The 24,327-nt window shown below is 50.1% G+C and overlaps 2 protein-coding genes across 6 annotated transcripts in view; one reads left to right on the top strand and one right to left on the bottom strand.

The window, feature by feature from the left end:
• The window catches only part of LOC144684704 (tumor protein p53-inducible protein 11-like), a 143,245-nt gene extending 142,223 nt beyond the window's left edge, over nucleotides 1–1,022 (top strand). For all 5 annotated transcript variants that reach the window (XM_078548830.1, XM_078548832.1, XM_078548831.1 and 2 more), the window contains exon 7: nucleotides 607–1,022. In XM_078548830.1, the coding sequence (XP_078404956.1) occupies nucleotides 607–740 (134 nt within the window). In that variant the 3' untranslated portion in view covers nucleotides 741–1,022. The remainder of the gene's footprint in view (nucleotides 1–606) is intronic.
• Nucleotides 1,023–16,037: 15,015 nt separating this feature from the next.
• The window catches only part of LOC144684211 (tetraspanin-18B-like), a 242,555-nt gene continuing 234,265 nt past the window's right edge, over nucleotides 16,038–24,327 (bottom strand). Inside the window, exons 8-9 of the mRNA XM_078547850.1 lie at nucleotides 23,420–23,503; nucleotides 16,038–16,504 (exon numbers count right to left, since the gene is read on the bottom strand). Of these exons, the coding sequence (XP_078403976.1) occupies nucleotides 16,460–16,504; nucleotides 23,420–23,503 (129 nt within the window). The 3' untranslated portion in view covers nucleotides 16,038–16,459. The remainder of the gene's footprint in view (nucleotides 16,505–23,419; nucleotides 23,504–24,327) is intronic.

Below are 24,327 nucleotides of genomic sequence, written 5' to 3'. Positions count from 1 at the left end.
GTGTCCCAGACACTGGGCAATCCCCATCCCTGACAACTGAAAGTTCAAAACTGCTTCCCTGAGGCCTGCTCATCAATGAGCTCGACAAACACTTAACTGGAGCCTCGCAAGTGACAGAATCCCCCTCTCTTTGAAAATCACATCTTGTTCCGGAGGTGACGAGATCCAGCGCTGCCCTTGGTAAATGCAATTTACAGATTGTCTCCACCCCCACCAGCAATTGAAAGCCCAGCCCCATAGCTCCATGGCCACCACCCCCTCCGCCCGCCCACCTCCCAAACAGCAGGACCCCAGCACCATCTGCTTGTCACTGTTGGTGTGAGAGACATCGGGCTAATGACTGTGAGACCGAGTTAGAAAGCCCCACTTCTTTTGTTCACAATTACACCAGCTCTATCACTTTTTAATGTGTCAGATATCCTCTCGTGTTTGACACTGAACCATTGTCCATGATGCATGAACTCATGTTTGACATTGTCAGCAATGAATGCTGGCCTGGCTCTCCTTCACATTAGAAAGTAACGGTTAATGAGTCGAATCCTTACTAATAAGCCCAGCGATTCCTTCTTTCTAACTTTTACAATGACATTTTCCACCCTCTTCCAGTTACAACCGTGCCATTGTTTGAAAAGGGAGCATTACCACAGGGCGTGATACTACTGCAGCTGAGCCGAGGGCTCTTCATCCTCATCAGTGTCTACTTCTATTACCAAGTTGGCCGGAAGCCGAAGAAGGTGTGAGGAGCTGGTGGAATGGGTAGCGTCTGTTTGGTGGGAGTGGGCTGCACGCTGGAGAGCTCCAAGCCGTGCCACTGGAAAGTGACAGATTGTCCTGGAAATGTTTTTTTTTTGTAATCCACATGATCTTGTTCTGTTTCTATTGGTCGGACTTGTGCCTTCCCTGGTCTGTTGTATTGAGAGGACATTCTGGTACCCCTGCCCCTGTCCCCTGTGTATGTGCAGCAGCAGTTTGACAATATTGGATTCATTACCTCAAGGATGACCAATAAATTTGTGCCGCGACCTCTGGTGTGGAATGTTTCAGCATTGAAGCTGCGGCCAGCAAAGCAGTTAGTGTGAGCCTTGTTCCGGTCCCCATAGAGACCGACAACTGCTTAAAAAAACAAGGACTCTCCAAGGTGCCAAGAGAAGGAAAACCGATGAACAAGATTTCACTTCTTAAACTGTTACTGTAACAAACCAACCAAAATCAACATCAATCAAACTTTCATTAACTTGAAATAGTCGCTACAACAACTATAGGCCTCATGTAGTTACAAGCACTCGCATCATTTCCTGCACAAATGTGGCACCACACACACAATCTCAGTCTTTCTATCTCAGCCTCTTGTACATAGAAACTCTCACTTACAGAATCATAAGAAAGAGCAGGAGTAGGCCATTCGGACCATCGAGTCTGCTCTGCTAATTGTTAAGATGATGGATGATCTGTGGCCTTAACTCCACTTTCTGCCTCTCCCCCATAACCCTTGACCGCATTGTCAATCAAAACTCTGTCTAACTCAGCCTTGAATATATTTAATAATCCAGTCTCCAATGCTCTGGGAACAGAATTCCACAGACTAACGATCCTTGAGAGAAGAAATTCTTCCCCATCCCCATCTTATATAGGACACCCCCTAGTTCTAAATCTCCCCAGGAGACGAAACTTTCATGCGAACATACGAATTAGGAGCAAGAGTAGGCCATTCAGCCCCTTGAGCCTGCTCCGCCATTCATTAAGATCATGGCTGATCTGATTGTGGCCTTAACTCCACATTCCTGCCTACCCTTTATAACCTTTGACCCCGTTGTCAATCAAGAATCTATCTAACTTGGCCTTAAAAACATTCACGACCCAGCCTGGATCGGTTTCCAGGAAAGAGAGTTCCCCTCTGAGGGAAAAAATATTTCACCTCAGCTTCACCTTAAAGAGGAGACCCCTTATTTTTAAACTGTGTACCCAATTTCTAATCTCTGTCACAAGGTGAAACTACTTTTCAAGTTCCCTTCAGGTCTTGTAAAAGCTGAGCTAAACAGGTTTACAAGGCTGGTGCACTAACCCTTGAGCTATCAAATCGCCTTTAAATGTTTATTGCACAAAATAGGATTTGAGCTCATAATCCCTGATATTATTTTTCAATCAAGTTAACCAGGCTACTTAAAGACTGCTGTACCTGGTCATCCCATCCAGTCTCCCAGCTGTGCACTAACCAGGCTTAGCTTCTAAGATCAGATATTCAGAAAAGTATGGCCGTAAGCAACATCCTCTCAGCATCTACTCTGTCAAGCCCCCTTAAAATCTTAGATGTTTTAATAAGATCACCTCTCATTCTTCTAAACTGCAATGAGTACAGGCCCAACCTGCTCGACCTCTCCTCAGAAGAAAACCCTTTCATCCCAGGAATCAACCTCGTGAACCTTCTCTGAACTGCTTCCAATGCAAGTATATCCCTCCTTAAATAAGGATGCCAAAACGGTACAAAATATTCCATGTGCTGTCTCACCAATGCCCTCCCTGTACAGCTAGATTTCTCCACTTTTATATTCCGCCCCTTTCGCAATAAAGGCCATCATTCTATTTGCCTTCCTAATTACTTGTTTACTAATTACTAATTACCTGAGCAAGAAGCAATAAACACCTACTTACCTGGTCTCGAATATAATTTGCTGGAGCTGCCTGGGGCCTACATCGAAAGGCTCCTCACAGGCCCCAGCGAAGTCCAGATCCAGCAGATTCAACAAGGCTGTGCCCCTGTTTTTATGACACTTGCTGCCGTAAAGCAGGTACGTTTAAAGGGCCAGAGAAATTGACAGGCCGGGGAGAAGGTCAGTGTCTAAGGTAAGTGAATAGGATTTGGGAGTTAGGGGTGTCGGGGGCAATCCGGGGGAGGGGGTGGGTCAGAGGGTTCAGGGGGTGGGCCAGGGGGGGTTCAGTTGGAGGTCTAGGGCTGGTGGAGGGGAGCGGATGGGATCGGAGGTCCGAGTTCGGCGGGGGCGGAGATCAGTTGGAGGTCCGGGGATCGTGGGGAGGTGGTCAGAAGTCTGGGAGAGTTGTGAAAGAGGTCCGAGAACCAGGGGGTGTGGTGGGGGGGGATCTGCTGTCAGGGGGGGGGTGGGGTGTGTGAGGTCTGGGGGCGGTTGTGCAGAGGTGGGGGTCCAAGGTCCGGGGTGGGGGTGGTGCTCCGAGGTTCAGTGGGTGGGAGTCGGAGGTCCTAGGGGGCTCGTGGGAAGCGCCGAGGTTGGGAGGAGGTCAGTGGTCCATAGGGAGTGGGGTGTGGTCCGAGGTCGGGGTTGGAGCCATGAGGGTGTAGGGGGTCGGAGGCTCGGTGGTGTCATGGGGAGATGGGATCCAAGGTTAGCGGCGGAGGTCAGTCAAAGGTCCGGGGGTGGGGCTTGGAGTGACAGGGTGTCAGAAATCCGCGGTCCGGGGTGGGTGGGACATGACGAAGGTCGGGGGAGTAGGGGTTGTTGGAGGTCCAGGGATGGTCCAGGGGGGGTCTGTCGAAGGTACGGTAGGGTTGGGGGGTCAGTTGGAGGTTCAGTGGGGGGGTGTGGGTCCGAGGTTGGTGGTGGAGGGCAGTCGAAGGAGCTGGAGCATGTGGGTGGTGACGGGAGGTTGGAAGGTCGTGGGGAGGGGATGGGGCCCGAGGCCTGGGAGGGGGGTGGGTTGTATCAGAAGTCGGGTGTGGGGGGGGGGGGGGTGGGGGGGTCGGAGTTTGGGGGAGTGAGGGCCGGGAGATTGGGGGGTGTCAGAGGTTGGGGGTGGGGGCTCAGATGTCAGAGGAGGGGTGATCGGGGGTGGGGGTTTGGAGGTGGGGGGTGGGTTTGGCGGTGTTGGTGGTCGGGGGTGGGGGTTGTTGGGGGTTAGGGGGAGTCCAGTGGGTTCGGTCTGGGTCTTTACAATAATTACTCAGAAGTTAGAAGAGGTTTTAATTCTTTTAACTTTTTCTGGGTAACTACTTTCTGGGAACCATCGAAGTTTGCGATTTAAATCCCATTTTCGGATGGTTCCCAGCGCAGTGCAATTGTCCAGAGGAATAACACTTCTGGGAAATTGCCTTGCAAACCCTTACCTGGGAACTTCCCAGAGGGATTCCCCAGAGCATCTTTGGGGCACCCCCCAAATCCGGCACTGGGGAGCTCGGAAGTTACGGGCCAATAATTCTGTTTCTCGCCACAAGCTGCCAGACCTGAGTTTTTCTAGCACTTTCTGTTTTTATAGCATGGGCCCTTATCTTGTGTAGTAACTTTTTGTGTGGCATCTTATTGAATGCCTTTTGGAAATCCAAATACACTACATCTACCAGTTCCCCTTTATCCACCCTGCTTGTTACATCCTCAAAGAACTCTAATAAATTTGTCAAACACAATTTCCCTTTCACAAAACCATGTTGACTCTGCCTGGTTGTATTATGATCTTCTAAATGTCCTGCTGTTACCCTCTTAATCATGGATTCTAGCATTTTCCCAATGTCAGATGTTTGACCAACTGGCCTAAAGTTTCCTTCTTCTTGTCTCCCTCCTTTCTTTAAAAAGTGGTGTTAAATTTGTGGTTTTCCAATCTCCTGGCATCCTCCCAGAATCCCAGGAATTTTTACAACCGATTCTTTCACTATCTCTGCAGCCACTTCTTTTGAGGTCCTCGGATTCAGGCCATCAGGTCCAGGCGACTATCAGCCTTTAGTCCCGTTAGTTTCCCCAGTATTTTTTCTCTAGTGATTGGGATGGTTTTAAGTTCCTCCCTTTTGCCTCTTGATTTTCTGCTATTCTTGTGTGTGTTCTACGTCTTCTACTGTGAAGTCAGATACAAAAGGTTATTCAAAGCCTCTGCCATTTCCTTGTTTTAATTCCTACCTCTAAATAACTAACACATACTTTAGCTACTCTTCTCCTTTTTATATACTGTAGAAGCCGCAGACTTAATTGGCGTGGAATCGGGAACTGGTGGGTCCCCCCACCCGTCACCCTCCCACCTGATGATATGTCCCCATCACCAAACTAGCCATGGGGGAGGACATTGAACACCACTCTTGGCCCACCTCACTCCCCAGCACCAATTCCAGCAATGCCTCCTTTCTGGCTGGACTGACAACATATTGATCGAGAATGTTCTCCTGAACACAATTCAGAAACTCCTTCCCTTTCTCTTTACTCTAACATTATTCCAATTGTTATTTGGGTAATTAAAGCCCACCCCAGTACTACCGCTCAATGGTTCTTGCATTTCTGTGATTTCCCTGCTGATTTGCTCCTCCATCTCTCACTATTTGAAGGCCTGTAGAATACTGCCAGTAGTGTGATCAAACCTGTTTTATTTCACAATTCTAATGAAAAGGGATCTTTCTTTGCACCCTCAAGTACATCCCCTCTTTCTAACACTACCATGCCTTCCCCAATCAGTACAGCCAGCCCACCTCCCTTTTCTCCTTCTCTATCTTTTCTTCATACTTTATATTCTTGTACATTAAGCACCCAGTCCTCACTATTTTTAAGCCATGTTTCCACTATTGCCACTGCATCATATCCCTATGCTGGTAGCCCACCAAACTTGTTCACCACACTTTGTGTGTTTACACACATGAATTGTAATCCTATCACTGCATCCCTCATAGTTCTTTGTCCCCTCCTATGAAATGTGGTACTACTCTCTTCTCTAGTGTCTCCAGCACTGTCCCTTTATGCACCTTATTCCTCTTTTTGACTTCTCTGTGCTGCTGCCCACCCCCCTGTGAATTTAGATTAACCCCCCACCCCCCACCCCCCACCCACACTAGTGAACCTCCCCACGAGGACATTAACCCCCACCCCCCCTCCCCCGCGAGTCCTGTTGAGGTTTAAACTGTCCCTTGTGAATTGGTGCCTTTTTCCCCGCACTGGTCCCAAAGCCCCAGGAACCTGAACCCCTCCCTCCTGCACCATGATTCAAACCCACGCATTGACCCTCACTTCCTTCCTATTTCCACTCTGTCCAGCATGTGGTACTGGGAGTAATCCAGAGATTACTACCTTTGTAGTCCTACTTTTTAAATTTCCCCCTAGCTCCTGAAAATCTGACCAAAGAACCTCAATGCCTGTCCCCTCTATGTAATTGGGACCAACATTTACTGCAACTTCTGGCTAACTCCTACCCCACTGAAGAATATTCTGCCCCCTCTCCATGATGTCCTTTACTCCAGCACCAGAGATGTAACACACCATGTAGGACTCAGAATGATGGTTACAGAAATGCTGACCTGTCCCCTGACTGTGAAATATCTGATAACAACTGCATTTCTACTCTTTGCTGTTTCTCCCTTGCTCATTAATGCTATGGTCTGGACTGTACTCCTTCAGGATACCGTCACTCCCAGCAGGCTCCAATACTGAGTATCTGTTTGAGAGTGGCACATACCCTGAAGACTCCTGTGCTTCCTGCCTCTTCCTACACTTTGGATATCCACCCACCCACTAACCTGAACTCTTACTGCCTGCGGGGTGGCCATCTCCTGGAACATATGGTCCAGGAAATTTTCATCCTCCCTGATGCTCTGCAGTGACTCCAGCTGCCCCTCAAGCTCAGAAATCCTGAGCTGAACTCAAGCAGCTGGAGACACTTCCTACACACATGGTCACTAAAGACACAGGAAGCATCCTGAAGTTCCCACATAGCACAGGAATTGCAAGCAACAGGTCTCAGCTGCCCACCTATGATCAAAATAAAATTCACTATTCTCTCTTTAACAACCTAGCTAATGCCCTGTTTGAACTATCAACTTTAATTGATACATAAACCTGCTTTGTGCTTATGTTCAGTTACTGATATGCAAACCTCAATTGAAATTTTCAATTCCCAGCTCCTAATTTGAAATAAAAGCACTGGTTTAGAGAGAGAAAAGATAAAAATACCCAACAATCCCTTCCGTATTTTCATGTGAGATTATACTTTGACTTTCTTTTGAACATAGTCAGTCAGCTCTGAATCCTCAGACTGTTTCTACTCTTTACTGGGACCAATCCCCTCTCACTGCGCTCTCCCTCCCAGGCCCATTCCCCTCTCACTGTGCTCTCTCAATTCCCCTCTCACTGTGCTCTCTCTCCCAGGCCCACTCCCCTCTCACTGCGCTCTCTCTCCCAGGCCCACTCCCCTCTCACTGCGCTCTCTCTCCCAGGCCCACTCCCCTCTCACTGCGCTCTCTCTCCCAGGCCCACTCCCCTCTCACTGCGCTCTCTCTCCCAGGCCCACTCCCCTCTCACTGCGCTCTCTCTCCCAGGCCCACTCCCCTCTCACTGTGCACTCTCTCCCAGGCCCACTCTCTTCTCACCGTCGTTCTTTCTCTCAGGCCCACTCCCCTCTCACTGTGCTCTCTCTCTCCCAGGGCCAATCCCCTCTCACTGTGCTCTCTCTCCCAGGCCCACTCCCCTCTCACTGTGCTCTCTCTCCCAGGCCCACTCCCCTCTCACTGTGCACTCTCTCCCAGGCCCACTCCCCTCTCACTGTGCTCTCTCTCCCAGGCCCACAGCCCTCTCACTGTGCTCTCTCTCCTAGGTGCACTCCCCTATCACTGTGCACTCTCTCCCAGACCCACTCACCTCTCACTGTGCTCTCTCTCTCAGGCCCACTCCCCTCTCACTGTGCTCTCTCTCTCCCAGGCCCACTCCCCTATCACTATCCTCTCTCTCCCAGGCCCACTCCCCTATTACTGTGCTCTCTCTCTCCCAAGCCCACATCCCTCTCACTGTGCTCTCTCTCCCAGGCCCACTCCCCTAACACTGTGCTCTCTCAATTCCCCTCTCACTGTGCTCTCACTCCCAGGCCAACTCCCCTAACACTGTGCTCTCTATCCCAGGCCCACAGCCCTCTCACTGTGCTCTCTCTCCCAGACCCACTCACCTCTCACTGTGCTCTCTCTCCCAGACCCACACCCCTCTCACTGTGCTCTCTCTCCCAGACCCACTCACCTATCACCGTGCTCTCTCTCCTAGGTCGACTCCCCTATCACTGTGCTCTCTCTCCCAGACCCACACCCCTCTCACTGTGCTCTCTCTCCCAGACCCACACCCCTCTCACTGTGCTCTCTCTCCCAGACCCACACCCCTCTCACTGTGCTCTCTCTCCCAGACCCACACCCCTCTCACTGTGCTCTCTCTTTCTTAGGCCCACTCCCCTAAGACTGTGCTCTCTCTCCTCGGTCACTCCCCTCTCACTGTGCTCTCTCTCTCTTAGGCCCACACCCCTCTCACTGTGCTCTCTCTCTCTTAGGCCCACACCCCTCTCACTGTGCTCTCTCTCTCTTAGGCCCACACCCCTCTCACTGTGCTCTCTCTCTCTTAGGCCCACTCTCTTAAGACTGTGCTCTCTCTCCTCGGTCACTCCCCTCTCACTGTTCTCTCTCTCCTCGGTCACTCCCCTCTCACTGTGCTCTCTCTCTCTTAGGCCCACACCCCTCTCACTGTGCTCTCTCTCTCTTAGGCCCACACCCCTCTCACTGTGCTCTCTCTCTCTTAGGCCCACACCCCTCTCACTGTGCTCTCTCTCCCAGGCCCACTCCCCACACACTGTGATCTCTCTCCCAGGTCCACACCCCTCTCACTGTGCTCTTTCTCCTAGGCCACACCGCTATCACTGTGCTCTCTCTCCCAGGCCCACTCCCCTCTTACTTTGCTCTTTTTCCCAGGCCCACTCCCCTCTCACTGTGCTCTCTCTCCCAGGCCCACTCCCCTATCACTGTGCTCTCTCTCCCAGGGCCACTCCCCTATCAGTGTGCTCTCTCTTCCAGTCCCACTTCCCTCTCACTGTAGATGTGTCAGCTGTGGCTCAGTTCATAGCACCCTCGCCTTTGAATCAGAGGGTTGTGGGTTCACGTCCCACTCCCGGAAACCAAGAACTGTGATTGTACTCAAAAGAGTTGCAATCTGTGACTGTTGATAACTCAAAAGAGTTTCCCTCTCACTGTGCTCTCTCTCCCAGGCCCACACCCCTCTCACTCTGCTATCTCTCCTAGGCCTCTCCCTTATCACTGTGCTCTCTCTCCCAGGGCCACACCCCTATCACTGTGCTCTCTCTCCCTGTCCCTCTTCCCTCTCACTCTGCTCTCTCTCCCAGGCCCACACCCCTATCACAGTGCTCTGTCTCCCAGGCCCACTCCCCTAAGACTGTGCTCTCTATCCTATGTCACTCCCCTATCACTGTGCTCTCTCTCCTAGGTTGGGGGATTCAGTAGTGGTAATGACATTGAGTGTCATGGGGAGAGGGTTAGATTTTCTCTTGTTGGAGATGGTCATTGCTTGGCACTTGTGTGGCGCAAATGTTATTTGCCACTTCTCAGCCCAAGCCTGGATATTGTCCAGGTCTTGCTACATTTGGACATGGACTGTTTCAGTATCTGAGGAGTCGTGAATGGTGCTGAACATTGTGCAATCATCAGCGAACATCCCCACTTCTGACCTTATGATGGAAGGAAGGTCATTGATGAAGCAGCTGAAGATGGTTGGGCTGAGGACATTACCCTATACTGAGAGAGGGGTTCAATATTATGGGTATACTGAGGGGAGGAGTATACTGTTGTATACTCTGTTAGAGTTGTGCAATTGTATAAGTATATGGAGGGGTGGAGTAGCTGAGCATGTCTTTGATATTTTATACACTTCATTGATGAGCTGGTGAGACAGACCCCTACTTTGGAAAATAATTGCTGGTGTTCTGAGATGAGGCAACGGGTTTACACAGGAAGCAACAACCTCAATATTTGACAGTGGTTTAAACACCAAGTGCGGGCATAGAGAGTGGCACACATTCTACACTGGGTGCATATGGTAAGTGGGTATGAACTGGCATGTGGTGGTAAAGTGGGTAGCTAACTTCCTCTTGATCCTGAGAATGTAGTCAGTCAGTCTCCAGCCAACAGATCACACTGGGCTTCTGTACATCATTTTATTGTAAATATTTCACAAGGCAATCAAACAGCAACAATATTAAGAACAACTTCACCTTTTCACTTTACAATTCATGGTTTCATTAAGAGACCATTTCATTATCTTCCACCTCAGCATTTCTATCATTACAGAACTCCATGTTACAGATTGAGATGCACTTCATATATTGTCACAAAAACATATTGAGAATAGGGAATAATTTAGGTTTGCAAATTACTGAAGAAAAAACCCAAGACTTCTGACAGATTAGACTGTACTTCACACAGAACCAGAGCCCCAGGCAGGAGCCTCCCCATCCAGAATCAAATTCTTAGTCAGTCTAATTGACTGATTTATTTAAAATACATCCGTGTATCACACAGAGCCCCCAGCCGCATTCCTCCACTTCCCCTGCCCCTCCTCTCCTCCCCTCCCCTCATCCCCACCTCCCCTCCCTCCCCTCTCCCGTCACCCCCTCCTCCCCCCTTCCTCCACCTCTCCCCTTCCCCTCCTCCCCTCTCCCAACCCACCTTCTCCCATCTCTCCACTCTCCTCCTCCCCGTCCCACCCATACAGGGATATTTGTGAGATAACAGAACAGGAAATGTGCAGACCATGGATCCAACTCTCACAAAACTCTCAAACGGCAGGAGCTGAGTAAAATACAGACAATGTTCGTAACACACACCCATCACCTGCTGTTGTACAACCCGTGACCCACCCTGAAACAACCACCCCGCAGCCCCTGCCCCGCAGACCCGCCCTGCAGACCCACCCCGCAGCCCCCGCCCCGCAGCCCCCGCCCCGTAGCACAAACCCCGCAGCCCCCGCCCCGCAGCCCCCGCCCCACAGCATCCGCCCCGTAGCACAAACCCCGCAGCCCCCACCCTGCAGCCCCTGCCCCGCAGCCCCCGCCCCGCAGCCCCTGCCCCGCAGCCCCCACCACGCAGCCCCCGCCCCGCAGCCCCCGCCCCGTAGCACAAACCCCGCAGCCCCCGCCCCGCAGCCCCCGCCCCGCAGCATCCGCCCCGTAGCACAAACCCCGCAGCCCCCGCCCTGCAGCCCCCGCCCCGCAGCCCCCGCCCCGTAGCACAAACCCTGCAGCCCCCGCCCCGCAGCCCCCGCCCCGCAGCCCCCGCCCCGTAGCACAAACCCCGCAGCCCCCGCCCCGCAACCCCTGCCCCGCAGCCCCGCCCCGCAGCCCCCGCCCCGCAGCCCCCACCCCGCAGCCCCCGCCCCGTAGCACAAACCCCGCAGCCCCCGCCCCGCAACCCCCGCCCCGCAGCCCCCGCCCCGCAGCCCCCACCCCGCAGCCCCCACCCCGCAGCCTCACCCCACAGCCTCACCCCGCAGCCCCCGCCCCGCAGCCCTGCCCCGCAGCCCCGCCCCGCAGCCCCCGCCCCGCAGCCCCCGCCCCGCAGCCCCCGCCCCGTAGCACAAACCCCGCAGCCCCCGCCCCGCAGCCCCTGCCCCGCAACCCCTGCCCCGCAGCACAAACCCCGCAGCCCCCGCCCCGCAGCCCCTGCCCTGCAACCCCTGCCCCGCAGCCCCCGCCCCGCAGCCCCCGCCCCGTAGCACAAACCCCACAGCCCCCGCCCCGCAGCCCCCGCCCCGCAACCCCTGCCCCGCAGCCCCCGTCCCGCAGCCCCCGCCCCGCAGCCCCGCCCCACAGCCCCACCCTGCAGCACCCGCCCCGCAGTAGTTAACAGTTCCTGTGTTACAGAACCTATCCCTCACCTCCAATGATTCAGTCTTGCAGCAGCCACTCACACCTCAGCCCACACTCCTGTTCCTCATCCCCCCAGCACTCAGCTTTGACCCCACCTACAGCACCGATCCATCAACTCCCCTCACAGAACGCTGCCCTAGACCGAGAATATACTGTCTGCCCCCTCCCCGAGGATACACTGCCTGACCCCTCCCCTACACCCTGACCCCTCCCCCACACCCAGGTTCCACTGCCTGACCCCTCCCCCACACCCAGGTTCCATTGTCTGTCCCCTCCCCCACACCCAGGTTCCATTGTCTGTCCCCTCCCCCACACCCAGGTTCCATTGTCTGTCCCCTCCCCCACACCCAGGCTCCACTGTCTGACCCCTCCCCCACACCCAGGTTCCACTGCCTGACCCCTCCCTCACACGGTTCCACTGACTGACCCCTCCCCCACACCCAGGTTCCACTGACTGACCCCTCCCCCACACCCAGGTTCCACTGACTGACCCCTCCCCCACACCCAGGTTCCACTGACTGACCCCTCCCCCACACCCAGGCTCCACTGCCTGACCCCTCCCCCACACCCAGGTTCCATTGACTGACCCCTCCCCCACACCCAGGTTCCACTGACTGACCCCTCCCCCACACCCAGGTTCCATTGACTGACCCCTCCCCCACACCCAGGTTCCACTGACTGACCCCTCCCCCACACCCAGGTTCCACTGACTGACCCCTCCCCCACACCCAGGTTCCACTGACTGACCCCTCCCCCACACCCAGGTTCCACTGCCTGACCCCTCCCCCACACCCAGGTTCCATTGTCTGTCCCCTCCCCACCCCCAGGATACACTATTTGTCTCCTCCCTCCCGATCCCCAGAATACGCTGGGTGGAATTGTTTGGCCGGCCGCAATGGCAGCTTTTCATCATATGGTCCCTAACCCACCGCATTACATGAAACACGGTGTTTCCATGGCGGGCAGGCTCTCATTCACCTGCCACACCATCACCTCACCGCTTCCCCACGCCAGGCACCATATTCAAAGTGCAGCCACACACACACCTCTCAGAGCTTCCAGCCCAGGACTGCTGCACATAAGGAAGGATGACCTTGAAAGGCAAAAAGACTGCAGCCCCCAGGTTTAATGATGTGTCTCTCAAGCACCTTTTGGACACAGTGGAGGCTCACGGTGATGTCCTCCAACCTGCGCTCTGGCCACAGGGGGGGCAACAACGTCACCAATCAGGCTTGGGAGACGGTGGCAGTGGTGGTCAGTGCCAATGTCTGCAAAAGAGGGCAGCCACCCAGTGCCGCTACAGGATGAATGGTCTCATCAGTTCCACCAGGGTAAGTCACTCTTCTCATCACTCTCAACTCACACACTCACAAACCTATCACACATCCATAGGGATCTCACACCTCAAGGGTCACCACCACTAACCCTCACACACACCCTCACATCTCCAACAGGCTCATATCCTCTGGAGCTCACATCCTCATCCCATCCATGGCTCTGCTCACCATACAAACATTCCATTCAGTGCCTTCTGTCCTACTCACACTCTCTCCATCTGTTTTCATGCAGGAGAAGCCGGTTCACATCAGCATGGAGAGGCCCCAGACCGGGGCGGGAGGGGTGGGTGCGGTGGCCCACATTAGGCCCCTAACTCACTTTCAGGAGTGTGCCATCGCGCTGACTGGTGAAGACATAGACCGTGCCTGCGGTGACGGTGAGGTCGGCGGTGAACACCCTCGTGAGGATCCTGCACCACATCATCCCTCATTCAAAGTAATTGTGAGTGGTCTCTCTCCTGTTATTGACTCTGCTGCCAAGCACTACTTGTCTCTACTTTCATTCACACGGACCTCTGCCAAGCAACCAACACCCTCAGCCAGCCAGTCCCTCAGCTCCATCCACGTCCTCATCTGCAGCCAAGAGGACACCTCCTCTACTGAAGAGCTAGAAATCAGCAGCCTGGAAGACCCCTCACAGCGCTTACCTACACTCTCCACCAGCACAGAGACACACACCTCGGTGGGGCCTGGATCTAGAGCAGGATTGGGTTCACAATCTGGTGGTCACCACACGGACATGTGTCCGCAGCAGCAGGAGGCAAGTTCAGCTGAGCTCCCTGGCGCTCGGAGGACTGCTGGGGAAGAGGCTTCTGTGAGGTCCGAGTCAGATGATGAACCTCTGGATTCGGCCTTCCAACTCATCCTGGAGAGACAGCAGAAGGCGGGAGAACATCACACAGAGTTATTGGAAGCTCTCAAGAGGGAGTGCATCCATCTGCTCTCTGATGAAGTGGAGCCCACATGTGCACATATAGAGGTCTCCATGGGGAGGATGGCAGATGTCTTGGAGACCCTGGTCCAGCAGAATGCGGAGATGTGTGCAGACCTTCACTCCATCGCGGGAGTTCCTGCAGTGTCAGCGTGAGAGGGAAACGGCACCTCGACCTCCCTCCAGGTGCTCCTTCCCCTCAAGAAGTCAGGCTGGGGCCCGCAGGCACCCGTAGCAGCTGGACACCCCTGGGTCATCCACTCAGGAATCTCAGAGTCTCTTCTCTCACTCCGAGTCCCCTTTGCCTGTGACACCCTCAACCTCGTCTCTGTCACTGCAGAGGGAGCAGCTGGCCTATGAGTAATTCTGGAGGGAGAAGTGTGTGTGTGTCAGGGCCTTTCAGAGCCTCGTGCAAGCACTCTCCACACGGATCCTTCACGTTTCACACTCATCTTACTGTCCTGAGCATTTTCAATGCTGCCTGCTGGGGTTCACCTTCAGTTGTCCATCTGCGCTGACCTATATCTCCACCCACCCAATGATCACACTCCCATACTGTGCCTGACCTCGCCCACCACCACTCTCGTTTCACTTTCGATTTGGACAGCATGGTCTGGATTTGCTTTATCGTCAACTCCCCATCTTTTCTCCTTTTCCCTATTTCCTTCCCCCATCACAGTTGACACTTCTGGCCTCACCTTCCACCTCCGCCTCCGTGACCTACCAGCCACGATCCTTTTCCTTTTCCATTTCCAGGTGAATGTGCACGTTCCCTTCCTTCCCGAAAATCCCACCCCCATCCACAGTAACCACCTTGACCTCCTCCTTCCACCCCCAAGGTCCGTGTCTGCCCCCAAGTCCCCCCCAACCACCCTACTGCCTCACTCTGCCCTCGGTGATTCTCACCACTCCCTTATACCATGCCCACCCTCAGTTCACTCCGCAGGAGGAAGTTATGGACCCATCATGTCCCTCTTGTGCACGTTCACCTGGACATTCTCCCCCTCCTGACCCCTTCCCCCACTGGAACCCCTCCCCCCCCAGAACCCCTTCCCCCAGGAACCCCTTCCCCTATCCTTAGTCCTCCCACCCACCCCGGACTCCCCCCGCCCACTTACTCCTCCCCCCTTCCTGACTCCCTCAGACACCCTCACTTCTTTCTCCAGCTTTACTCCTTCCCCTTCCCGACTCCTTCCTCCACCCTTACTTCTTCCTCCACCCTTACTCCCTTCCCTCTCCACACACCTTCCTCTCCCTGGACTCCTTCCCCTCTCCGCACCCCTTCCCTCCTCCGAACTGCTTCCCTTACACCTATCTCCCCAGTTGCCATCTTCACCCTCATTACTCCCTCCCCCACAACCACCCCCCACCCCACCCCCCCGAAGCCTCTTCCTCTCCCAGTCGGTCCTAGACTTTTCTCTCCCACCCCCTCGACCATCACCCATTGTGAGCGTCAATGGTGACTTTCTAACTTCCGTGAGCTGCTTTGCAGCAGAGACATATCCATGAGAATCCACCCAACATGCCATGGACATTCCTCCAGGACGTTCTGCTGCTCGGGTGTCCATGATGTGAGCGAGGCCCTGGCGGTAAGTCCCGACTTTTGCACGTCACAGTTGTCAAGACGTGTTCTGCCCTGACATGTTTTCCCGCTGACGTGGGCGGACAATCCAGCCGGGGGGAGTAGTGGGGAGGGGGTGGGTATGAGTCCGGCGGGCTGGCCTTATAGTGGTATGCTGATGTTTTACAATGAAGTTCTCACCATCGATGGGCTGAGTGGACGATCGCAAACTGGTTTCACGTCGTCATGAAACGGATTTTTGGCCTTTCTACCACATTGTCCGCTTGCGCTGCTAAACACACTGACGCCAGCGGGCACAGACGATTCCGCCCACCGTCTGTTGCCTCCCCCTCCCAAACCCCCAGGATACACTGTTTGTCCCCACCACCGAGGCTACACTGCCTGTCCCCTCCCCCACAAGGAATCTTTCCCCTCCCCCGCCCTAAGAATACACGGTTTGTCCCCTCCCCTACCCTAAGGAAAACACTGTCTGTCCCCTCCCCCTCTCCAAAGTGTCTGTTCCCTCCCCCTCTCTCCTTGTAACATTACCTGTCCACAGAGAATTACTTTATATAAATACCTCAAAGTATAAATTATTCACATTGCTTCACAAAGCAACAAATGTGCTGTATTCATTAAAGAAAGTCAGACCATGTCAGGAATTAATTCTGGAGGTAAGATCCCTTGTTTTTGTACTTTAGAAGATTCACTATTCTGAGTGCATTAGTTCAGCTACAAATTTGCATTGTTCTGTCCCTTAGCTCCACTTCCCTCTCCCACCTGGGTCTCTAGCCTCTGGTGATATTCCCCAGTCCAGCCGTCTCTCTCAGGTTCTGCTTTCAGCTAATAATCTCACAGTTTCGATGGTAGAAGTGTCCATTCCATTGAAGTACTCCACCCACAGATCCAGTTCCTACAGTTGCAGCCAGGTGACTGTCCCTGTAAATATTCAACACCGTAACACAGTCCAGGGTCTTCCTTGGCCAGGCTGGGCCAAGGGGATCTCCTCTAAGCTCGTTGGTACAGCCAGATCGCAGTGATCATCACACATAACTGGAAGAGAGAGAGAAGAAAAATGATTTTTATTTGCAGCTTCCCCTCAGTCAGAAATTTGTTGGTCCAAGTGCAGAGGCTTGAGCCTTGTGTAATCGAGGCTGACACTGGAGAGAGTACTACACTGTTGGTGTCGCCTTTCAGATCAAGCATTAACCTGGGCTCTCTCAGGAGGCTATAAAAGACCCAATAGCACTATTGCGAAGTAGATCACGGGGAAGTTGTCTCCCGTGTCCTGGCCAAAGTTTATCCATCAATCAACATCACTAAAAACAGATGGTATGTGAAACCTTACTGTAAAGAGCTTTAGGATGGCCTGAGGTGGCGATCGGAGCTGCATCGAATTCACATCTTTATTTTCTTTGTGTAATGTATCCACACCCAAGAGCTGAAGTGTGTGTGCTGCTCATTCTGTTATATTGCATTCTGTGAGTGGTTTTGGGTTTGGCCTGTGAGGAGCTGCCGATATTTAGGAGTACCAAAGTCCAATTGGCCTTAAACTGTCCCTTACCAATTGCTCAATCCCATTTTTCACTGAACAACTGTAGGGAGTTTGGTGAGTGTGACTACATCAGAGTGGAATGGGCTCACAGTGCTACCTCTGTACAGGCACACTTCAAACAGCAGAGATACAAAATCAGCTCCAGTTAAGACCTCAGTAAAATATTCCGAGCTTGGTATCCATGGGGAACACAGAGGGATGGGCATCCCATCACAAATCTGCATTCTTTTTTTGTGAATTTGCAGCTTTAAATTTGAATTTAAGATTTGGTGACTGTCCTTCAAAGAGCCCCTGAATGTTGCTGGTACTAGAGGCGGACGGGGCTGTCTGTCTTTTCCTGGTTACAGTTTGAGTCAGTCATGGACAGCTCGGCCCCTCATATGGAGTTCTCTATCTTTCCCACCCAGAGCTCCTGGAGACAATCCACAGGCAGAATCCAGAGGGCCAGTGATAGGCGGCTGGGGAAAGGTTGGTGAGACTAATCCCTAGGAGGCATGCTGGGCAGGAAGGTGACTCCCTCAATGGCATTTTGGAGAGTGCCACAGAGATACAAAGAGCAGGCAAAGGCTTGTTCAAGGAACATTAAAGCTCAGCAGAGTGGCAGAAGAGTTGGAAGGCAGTGTACAGAACATTAATGATTCATTGAGGTAGAGGCTGAGGGGGAAAAGCACATGAGAAGAGAGATGAAAGGCTCTATGGCAGAATGACAGAGATTAAACAAGGCTTATAATAGTTGTAAGCAGAGAGCAAGGTGCAAGCAGCATGAAGCAGTTCAGAGTTAAAGTTTGAGGGCCAGGAGGCTGTGATCAGATGAGTCCCAGCAGGAGCAAAAACTGAGCCAGTAGAAACAGGGCACAGGGACATAGTGAAATAGAAACAGTCCGATAGATATGTAAGATTAGGAAGGTAACAGAAGAAGTTAACATCTGTTTACATTACATTTTGAGAGACATTGAGCACAAGTTCAAACTATGCAAAGGTAAATTTAAGACTGGTACCAGAAAATTGCTATCAATGTAAGGAATAGTCTTTGAGATATAGTCCTGGAGGTGAAACCCTGCTATTGCCCCAGAGTAATTGAATACAGCTGTGGGGAAAGTTAAGATCCTTCTAGAATTTAGATGGGGTGAATATCTGATCTATAACCATCTTGTAATCCTGAAAATCAGCACTTTAAACAGGACAAGTCGAGTCACAGCTTAATACAGGACTCAGGCATATTACTCACATCAAGGGGAAGCTCAGTTTATAGAATAATAGAACAGCATAGCACAGAAGGAGGCCATTTGACCCATCAAGTCCATGCCAGCTCTACAGCTAATCCCATTCTACAATTCTTTCCCATATCCTTTCATTTATTTTCCTTCAAATCTTTATCTAATTTCTTTTAGAATGTTATGATTGAATTTATACCACTATTCTATCAAGCAGTGCATTACAAATCCTAAGTACTCTTCGCTTAAAAATATTTTTCCTCTTCTCACCTCTGATTTTTTTGCTAATCATTTTAGCCTGTGCCCTCTGATCATTGACACTTCAGCCTTGGGAAACAGTTGCTCCTTATTTACTTGATTTAAAGCTTTCATGCTTTAAAAATACACCTTTCAAATCTTCTGTTAGCCTTCTCTGCTGTAAAGAGAGCAAGTCCAGCTCCTCCAGCCTATCCACATAACTGTTATTCCTCATCGTGAATAAATCTCTCCAAAACCTTCACCTCCTTCGAAAAGGATGGTGCCCAGAATTGGACACAATACAGTTGGAGCCAAACCGGCGATCTACATAGCTCTGGAATAAGGTCTTGCCTTTTGTATTCTATGCCCATAGAGAAAGCATCCATATGTTTTATTAACAGCTTGACAACCTGCCCTGCAAAAGATTTGCGCACAAACATGCCCAGGTCTCTCTGTTCTTGCACTGCCATTAAAATTATAACATTTAGTTTGTATTGTCACTCCTCATTCTTATGAAAATGTATCACCTCTAATTTTTCTGTGTTAAACTTCATCTGCCATGTGTCAGCCCATGTCACCAACCATATGTGTCCTCTTGAAGTCTATTACTATCTTCTTAACTGTTCATTATACTCCAAGTTTCATGTAACTTGCAAATTATTGAATTGTACCCTGAAGTCCAAGTCATTAATATACACCAAGAAAAACAGTGGTCCTGACTCCTCTGGAACACCACTGTATAGACACAGCAAAGTGATCCACAACTAATGGATCAGATCTAAGTTCTGCAGTCCTGCCACATCCAGTCGTGAATGGTGGTGGACAATTAAATAACTAACCAGATGGAGAGACTCCACAAACACCCCCATCCTCAATGATGGTGGAGCCCAGCACATCAGTGCAAAAGACAAGGCTGAAGCATTTGAAACCAACTCCTCCTGAGGTACTCAGCATCAAAGATGCTATCTTCCTGTCCTGCTTGTAGTTGCTCCTACCAGCAGATCTACTGTTATGGTACGTCACATTTGTCTGTCTTGCGCCATCCTCACACATCCACTGTTAATCGTCAGCAACAGCTTCCTGATGTCTGTCATCTAACTATGTCTAGGTCAACCCCTCTGCCTGCTGCCCTCCACTTTGTACTCTAGGAGAGATCTCTGTAGCTTTTCAGCTCTGATCAAATGGCCGGATATCACTTTTTAGAGTTAAGGTTAAAATCAGATCAGCCATGATTTTCTTGAATGGTGGAGAAGACTCGATGGGCCACATGGCCTACTCCTCCTATTTCTTACATTCTGTGGTTCTTATTGTTGGCAGGGTGTTGGTTACAGAACGATGACTCTTAAAGAAGTCTTCATAGCTTTCTGCAGGTTAACCGTAAGTCTTTGTTAACAAGTAGAACTATTTACACATGTACAGTAGAGGGTACAGGCTAGGAGCTATCTCCATGCTTAGGTCTTAACCCATCTCTGCTCAACACCACACTGACCCCTGGGCCTGGGTCATGTGCCTTCTTACATCACTGTGTGGATGGGACTGTACTCAGTCCCACGTAAACCCTGTATGTGCCAGATACTTACACTACATATATGTTTGCTAATGATTACACACTGTTCAGTACAATTCACAACTCCTCAGATAATGAAACAGTCCGTGCTCATACGCAACAAGATGTAGACAACATTCAGGCTTAGACTATTAAGTGGAAAGCAACATTCACGCCACACAAGTGCCAGGCAATGACTATTTCCAACAAAAGAGAATCTAACCATTTCCCTTTGGCATTCAACAGTATTTTCATCATTGTATCCCCCACCATCAATATCCTGAAAGTTACCATTGACCAGAAACTTAACTGGACCAACCATACAAATACTGGTTACAAGAGTAAATTCTATGAAGAGTAACTCGTGCCCAAAGTCTGTCCACTGTCTAGAGGGCAAAAGTCAGGAGTGTGATGGAATACTCTCCACTTGCCTGGACGAGTGCAACAATACTCAAGAAGCTTAATACCATCCAAGATAAAATAGCCCACTTGATTGGCGCCCCATCTGCCAAGAAGAACAAGGACAGCAAGTACATGGGAACATCACCACCTGCAACTTCCCCTCCAAATCACTGAACATCCTCACTTGGAACCATATCACTGTTCCTTCCCTGTCACCGTCGCTGGGCCAAAATCCTGGAACTCCCTTCCTAACAGCACTGTGGGTGTATACCTACACCACATGGAATGCAGTGGTTCAAGAAGGCTGCTCACCACCAGCTCCTCAGGGGCAATTAGGGATGGGCAATAAATGCTGGCCTAGCCAGCGATGCCCATATCCCATAGACAAGCTATCTTTGTGATCTAGCTTTTTAACTCCCTCCCTAGCTCCTTTCTCTCTGACTGCAGGAGCTCAACTCTTTTTGTCCCTATGTTGTTGGCTCCGATATGAACAAGAGCTTCTGGCTCTTCTCCTTCTGGCTTGCAATCCACCCCCGCCCTGCTCAATGCAGAACGTTCTGCACTCTCTCTATTATATCTTGTACCCTGGTGCCAGGGAGACATCACACCATATTGACCTATGTCATGAAGCTATTAATGTATATAATATTGTTGGAAAATATTTTTCTTTTAAAATAGAGGTTTAGTCTGTGGGTGTGTCTTAATTGGATTAAAGCCAGCTAGTCTAGGTGCTTTGATTTGTACTAGTTTTGATGTGAAAGAGAGATAGCGTGCATTTGCATTTTTTGAATCGAGCATTCAAGGAGTGGGGTGAAAACTACCAGCTATCTAGCAGCTACCAAGCAATATGTTTATATTACTAATAAAATTGGTACTATGAGAAGAGTTTTATTGTTAAAAGGTGGAGTTCAAAGAAGCTGGTGATAAAATGAGAATTCACATTCAATGAGCAGTGCTAGGTATAACTTCAGTAGTTTTTGTGTGTGCAGGGCAGAGGCAATGTAAGATCAAAGCAGCTGTAAGCCTCCAACTGTCTCCACAGAAACCAAAGTGAAAATAACTTCATTTTGAATTCATAAGGTGAAAATGATTTGTCTGGTTAAGTCTATGGGTTGCTGTTGCCTTAATGGAGATTAGTTTGGGAATTTGTTAAATGTTATGATAGTAGTAATTTGTAGCCATGTATCTGTGTTTAATGTTTTGCAACTTAATAAAATGTTTCATCTAGTTTACTATAAAAACCTCTCGAGAACTGGTGGTCTGATTCCTGAATTTAAAGTTGCATCTCAAACATAACACTTAAAATTATAGGTTATGACAGTTGTTTAAAGTTTCCCTCTAGGATTTTTAAATAACTCCACTTTACCAACTGCATCGGTCATAACATCTATCTTACTGACCATCAAATCCCTAATTAGTACTGTGTTGCCAGACTTTGCTATTACTACCTGTAAAGTCCTTTGCTTCATGGTGCCAGTTCAAGATTGCATCCCTTCAAGGTGACATCACTTTCAGCGATATTTAATGCTGTTCAGCCTGCCTCTTCCTGCCCTTCCAGGTGATCAACTACTTGATACTCTGCACTTTTCTAGGAAGATAGGAGTAGGAGTAGGCCATCTGGCCCTTCAAGCCTGCTCCAGCATTCAATAAGATCATGGCTGATCTGGTTGTGGCTCCACTTCCCTGTCTGCCCACCATAACCCTTGATTCCCTTGTCTAACAAAAACCTGTCTAATTCTGCCTTGAATGAAGTTAAAGACCCAGCCTCCATTATCTTCTGGGAAAGAGAATTCCACACACTAATAACCCTTTGGGAGAAAAAAAAATCCTCATCTCTGTCATAAAAATGAGACCTCTTATTTTTAAACAATGTCTTCTAGTTTTGGCCTCCCCGCAAGAGGAAACATCCTCGCGGTATCCACCCTATCAAGTCCCCTCAGGAGCTTAGATGCTTCAATAAGATCACCTTTCATTCTTCTAAACTCCAATGGGTATAGGCACAACCTGCTCTACCTTTCTTCATAAGGTAAGTCCTTCATCCCAGGAAAGAGTCTAGTGAGCCTTCTGGCTGTGGGGTTCCCCCTGTTAATTGTATATTAATTGTGTTTAATTGTGTGTAGGTGTGGGCCTTAGCTGGGACTACACTTGTACCCCTATAAATAGATACAGACTGAAACTGTGATTATGGGGTTAGGAGGTGCATGCTTGTAAAGTGTAACTCTGCAAATAAATGCAGATAAAAGTGTGTCCAGTTCTATTCTTCACCAACTGGCTTTCTGGAGTATAACAACCACCTCCTGGAATTTGCTATCCAGGAAACCTTCAGCCAACCAGTGAATTAGCTGTCCCTCAAGCTCAGAAACCCTCAGCTTGAGTTTGAGCAGCTGGAGAGATTTCCTGCAAATGTGGGCATCCAGGACATACAAATTCCCAGGTTGCTTGGGAATTCAAGATTATAGGTCAGAGTTGCCCCCATTCTAATTATAGTCTTAAACAAATAACATCAAGGGATATGGAGATAGTGCAGGAATGTGAATTGAGGTAGATGATCAGCCATGATCTAATTGAATGGCAGAGCAGGCTCAACAGGTTGAATGGTGTACTACTGTTCCTCAGTTCCGAAATCCTTAGTTATAAGGTGATCATTTATATAAGCTTGATACAGGACTTATCATATTCTACAGGATAAAGAGAGGCTCATTTAATACAGGACTCATGAAGCCTTACATGGGGACTCATATCTTTATATAGGACTCAGCAAAAGAACAGGACTAGGGAAGTCTCAGCATAATGCAGGACTGAGGAACTTAGACTGGATAAGGGGAGTCACTGTCACCAGAAATGCTTTCTCTTTTTCTGGGCTTGAGAAAATGGTTTGCTTGTGTTTACATGCTGCAGGATGGAGGGGGAACACTAGAGATTGAGCTGGTTGGTCATTTTTGATGGATTTGCTTATCCTCAGTCTCCATATATTTTATGGAATATTGCTGTGATTAAGCCAATGGAAGAATTACCTCAATTATTAAGATCCAAATATTTAGTGCTCCAACCACGTAAAGATAAATCTCCACTTGGCCTGCAATTAGGTCGAAGCAGCCCTGTGAGCAAGAGAAAAAGACAGAAAATGTTTTTATACTGCAATGACTTCAAATGAGGACAAATTCCACCTCCAGCTGAATTCTATTCATTGAAACTAGCTAGACATATGGGGGTGGAGAGGGATGAATGTTCCCCTCTGACTTACTGCCATTTTAGGGTGGGTTTGGTACTTTAAGACCTCCACCTCAAGCCTACCACAAACAAATTGTACCTGTACTTCCCTCCAAAAAAACTGCCAGTCCCTTTTAAGACTCACCCCATATCAAGGAGAAATGGCCCGCAGTCCCTCTCCACCCTAAATAATAATCTCATGCTAGATGCTGTAGCAAGTACCTTTGGGTCAAGTATAGTTCAGATGAGGCCATTTTGTGTGCTCGCCCTGAGGATTGGCATTTCTTTGCTTGCACAACGTTCTTTAAAGTATTTTAATTTTTGAGCCAGGACATATTACTGCTCACTTCACTCTGATCTGATTAAAATTCTGTCTCGCACCATAGGTTTCCTTTTTTAAATACCGTTATTTTCTGTCTTGTAAAGGTCAAGGGAGGAGGTCTTGTGGTGCAATGGTAGTGCCCCTGTCTCTGGGCCAGAAGGTCTTGGTTCAAGTTCTATTTCAGGACTTGATGGTCATGGAAGGTGTGTTCATAATGTGACCAAACAGGGGATGTTTCCCCTTGTGGGAGAGACAGGGGATGCAGTTTAAAAATAAGGGATTGCTCATTTAAGATGGACGTGAGGAGAAAGTTTTTTTCTCAAAGGGTCGAGAGTCTCTCTTCCCCGGAGAGCAGTGCAGGCAGAGTCATTGAATATTTTTTGAGGCAGA

Source organism: Cetorhinus maximus, chromosome 9 (assembly GCF_964194155.1).
Source record: "Cetorhinus maximus chromosome 9, sCetMax3.hap1.1, whole genome shotgun sequence".
NCBI classification, from domain to species: Eukaryota; Metazoa; Chordata; class Chondrichthyes; order Lamniformes; family Cetorhinidae; genus Cetorhinus; species Cetorhinus maximus.
The sequence above is the reverse complement of the archived record's forward strand: the minus strand, read 5'-3'. Positions and strand labels throughout refer to the sequence as shown.